The 2,644-nt window shown below is 36.7% G+C and overlaps 1 protein-coding gene across 1 annotated transcript; it reads left to right on the top strand.

The window, feature by feature from the left end:
- Positions 1–323: 323 nt before the first annotated feature.
- LOC103521280 lies at positions 324–2,561 on the top strand (the record flags this gene model as incomplete). Its single annotated transcript, XM_008486390.1, has 2 exons — positions 324–1,824; positions 2,472–2,561. Coding segments are annotated over exons 1-2 (1,591 nt in total), but the record flags the coding sequence as incomplete, so codon positions are not given.
- Between the last annotated feature and the right edge of the window lie 83 nt (positions 2,562–2,644).

Below are 2,644 nucleotides of genomic sequence, written 5' to 3'. Positions count from 1 at the left end.
GTGACTCGCTTTGCCCCCATTGTGACGTCACGGGATATCAAGGAACTTGTGGAAGGTTCTGTTCAACTTTCTCATCTCAAGATATCTAAACTTAAAACTAAACATCAAGATCAATACGCTTCTTTTCACGTGGAGGTGAAAGTGGATGAGTTTCCTAAAATTGACGATGTTTCTATCTGGCCAAATGGTTGCTTGATCAAATCGTACATGGGACGTCTTCTTCCTGATGTTGTGATGGATGAACCTTCTCCTACTCGTATGGGTGATTCTATTACCGCTGGAGCCTCCACTGGTTCTTCTTCTACTTCTACTCAACAATTATAATGGATCAGTTGAACACTAATGATAATAATAATAATGTTTATCTTTGTAATACTGTTAGTAATAGTTATAGTCATAGAAATGATCGCCTCAATGAACTGAGTATCTATTACCAAAACTGTAGAGGTCTACGTACAAAGCAAAATGAATTTACTTCTAATTTCGTAGGTACTGACTTCGATGTCATATGTTTAACTGAGACCTGGTTAAAAGATAGTATCTTTAGTAGTAGTTATTTCATCACCAACGATTACTATGTATATAGAAAAGATAGACTGTACAATGATGAAGTACAATTTGGTGGTGGGGTACTTATCGCTGTGAAGAAGCACTTCAATGTGGTTCGTCTATTTGAGCTGGACTTTGATGGTGTTGACTGTGTTTGGGTTAAGCTAAAGTTAAGCTTAGAGTGTGAACTCATTATTGGTAACTCCTACATACCTGGTAGTACTCACCCGCAGGTTGTAGAAAACTATTGTAATTTTTTACTATCTTATGAATCATTTGTAGATAGTGTAGGTATTACTTCTACCAGGCTACTTTTGCTGGGAGATTTCAATCTTCCATTATTTGATTGGGCTCATGGTGTTAGTCTACATTATGATTTCAATGTCAGAAAGCGATCTGAAATAATCTACTCGACCTTTGTTCAGTCTTTGAATCTTGTTCAACATAATTATGTTCGCATTAATGAACATGATAATCTGCTTGACCTTGTTCTTTCAAATTTAGGTGATCTCTGTGATGTCACTGATACTGGGGGGTTTTCATTTGTTAGACTTGACCATGAGCACCCTGCACTTAATATTGCTGTCAAAATTCCATTAAGTATTTTTAATGATAACTTTCAACCCTTTGTGAAGAAAAACTATGCCCGGGGAGATTACTTCGGTTTATATAATTATTTAAGAGATTATCAGTATACTGATAGTGAAGATGTTGACGTGCTTGTTGAGGATCTGTCTTTGGCTTTCCATCTGGGTGTTAATGAATTTATTCCGGATAAAGTTATTCGTCCTTCTCGGTATCCTGGTTGGTTTTCGCGGGAACTTATTTATAAATTGCGTCTGAAGGAAAGACTTCATCGTAAATGTAAGCGAGCTCCCTATAATCTCACGTTCAAAGATAATTTTAGCTCTGTTAGGAAACAATGTAAAAAACTTTATGCACGTGATCTGCGCAAGTATCATGATCGTGTTGAATCTGATCTGAAAGCTAATCCAAAATTCTTTTGGCGTTTTGCTAAACTGAAGTACAAAGGTACTCACGAGATAAATATATTTGATGGAAATGAGGTTGTCCCTACTGAGCAGGTCCCCAACAAGTTCGCTGAGCACTTCCATTCTATTTATAATACAAATAGTTCTGCTTCTGTTAGATCGGCATGTACATCAGATGATCAGTCTTTGGGTAGCGTGACCTTGGACTTGCCGAGGGTTGAGGAGTGTGATGTTATCTTAGCAGCAAAGGAGTTAAAATCTTCCTTTGTTTGTGGGGTTGATGGTATTCCTTCCTTCCTGGTTAAGTGTTGTATTGTTTCTATATCACATGTTTTGTGTAAAATATTTAATTGTTCCCTGAGAACGTGAGAACTGGTAAATTTCCTAGTAAGTGGAAAGTGTCTGTGGTAGTGCCCGTACCTAAAAAAGGGAATGTTTCTAGTGTTAAGAATTATAGACCCATTTCATTGCTCTGTGTCTTTTGTAAGTTATTTGAGAAGGTCATTTACAAGAATGTTTACTTCCATGTACAAAATCAGTTGAGTGTTCACCAGCATGGCTTTCTCAGGGGGAGGTCAACTGTTACTAACCTTGTGTCTTTCTTACAGTCTGTTGCTCCATGTGTACTAAATCGTCAGCAATTTGACGTAATTTATTTTGACCTTTCTAGAGCTTTTGATCTCGTTGATCATCAGCTTCTCTTAAATAAGCTCAGTAGTAACTTTGGCTTAAGTACTGGGTATGTTAAGTTTTTTCATAGCTACTTAACTGATAGATTTTTCCAAGTTAAAGTAGGTAATACTTTTTCTGACCTTTTAAACGTCCCTTCTGGTGTGCCCCAGGGGTCAAATCTTGGTCCCTTATTGTTTATAATCTTCTTTGATGACATTAAAAATGTCCTCCGTAACTGTTATTTTGATATTTTTGCAGACGATCTTAAAATCGGTCGTCATGTTGCCGGTGCTGATGAATCTCGACTCTTACAAAATGATATTAATGCAATAGTTACCTGGTGTACTAGTAACTCAATGAAAGTTAACATTGATAAAATTGTTGTTGTGTCTTATACTAGGAAACATAACACTGAATTCTATAACTATGCT

The sequence above is a fragment of the Diaphorina citri genome, unplaced genomic scaffold (genome assembly GCF_000475195.1).
Source record: "Diaphorina citri unplaced genomic scaffold, Diaci psyllid genome assembly version 1.1 scaffold4898, whole genome shotgun sequence".
NCBI lineage: Eukaryota > Metazoa > Arthropoda > Insecta > Hemiptera > Psyllidae > Diaphorina > Diaphorina citri.
Note: the sequence above shows the minus strand (reverse complement) of the source record. Positions and strands in the feature narration are given on the sequence as shown.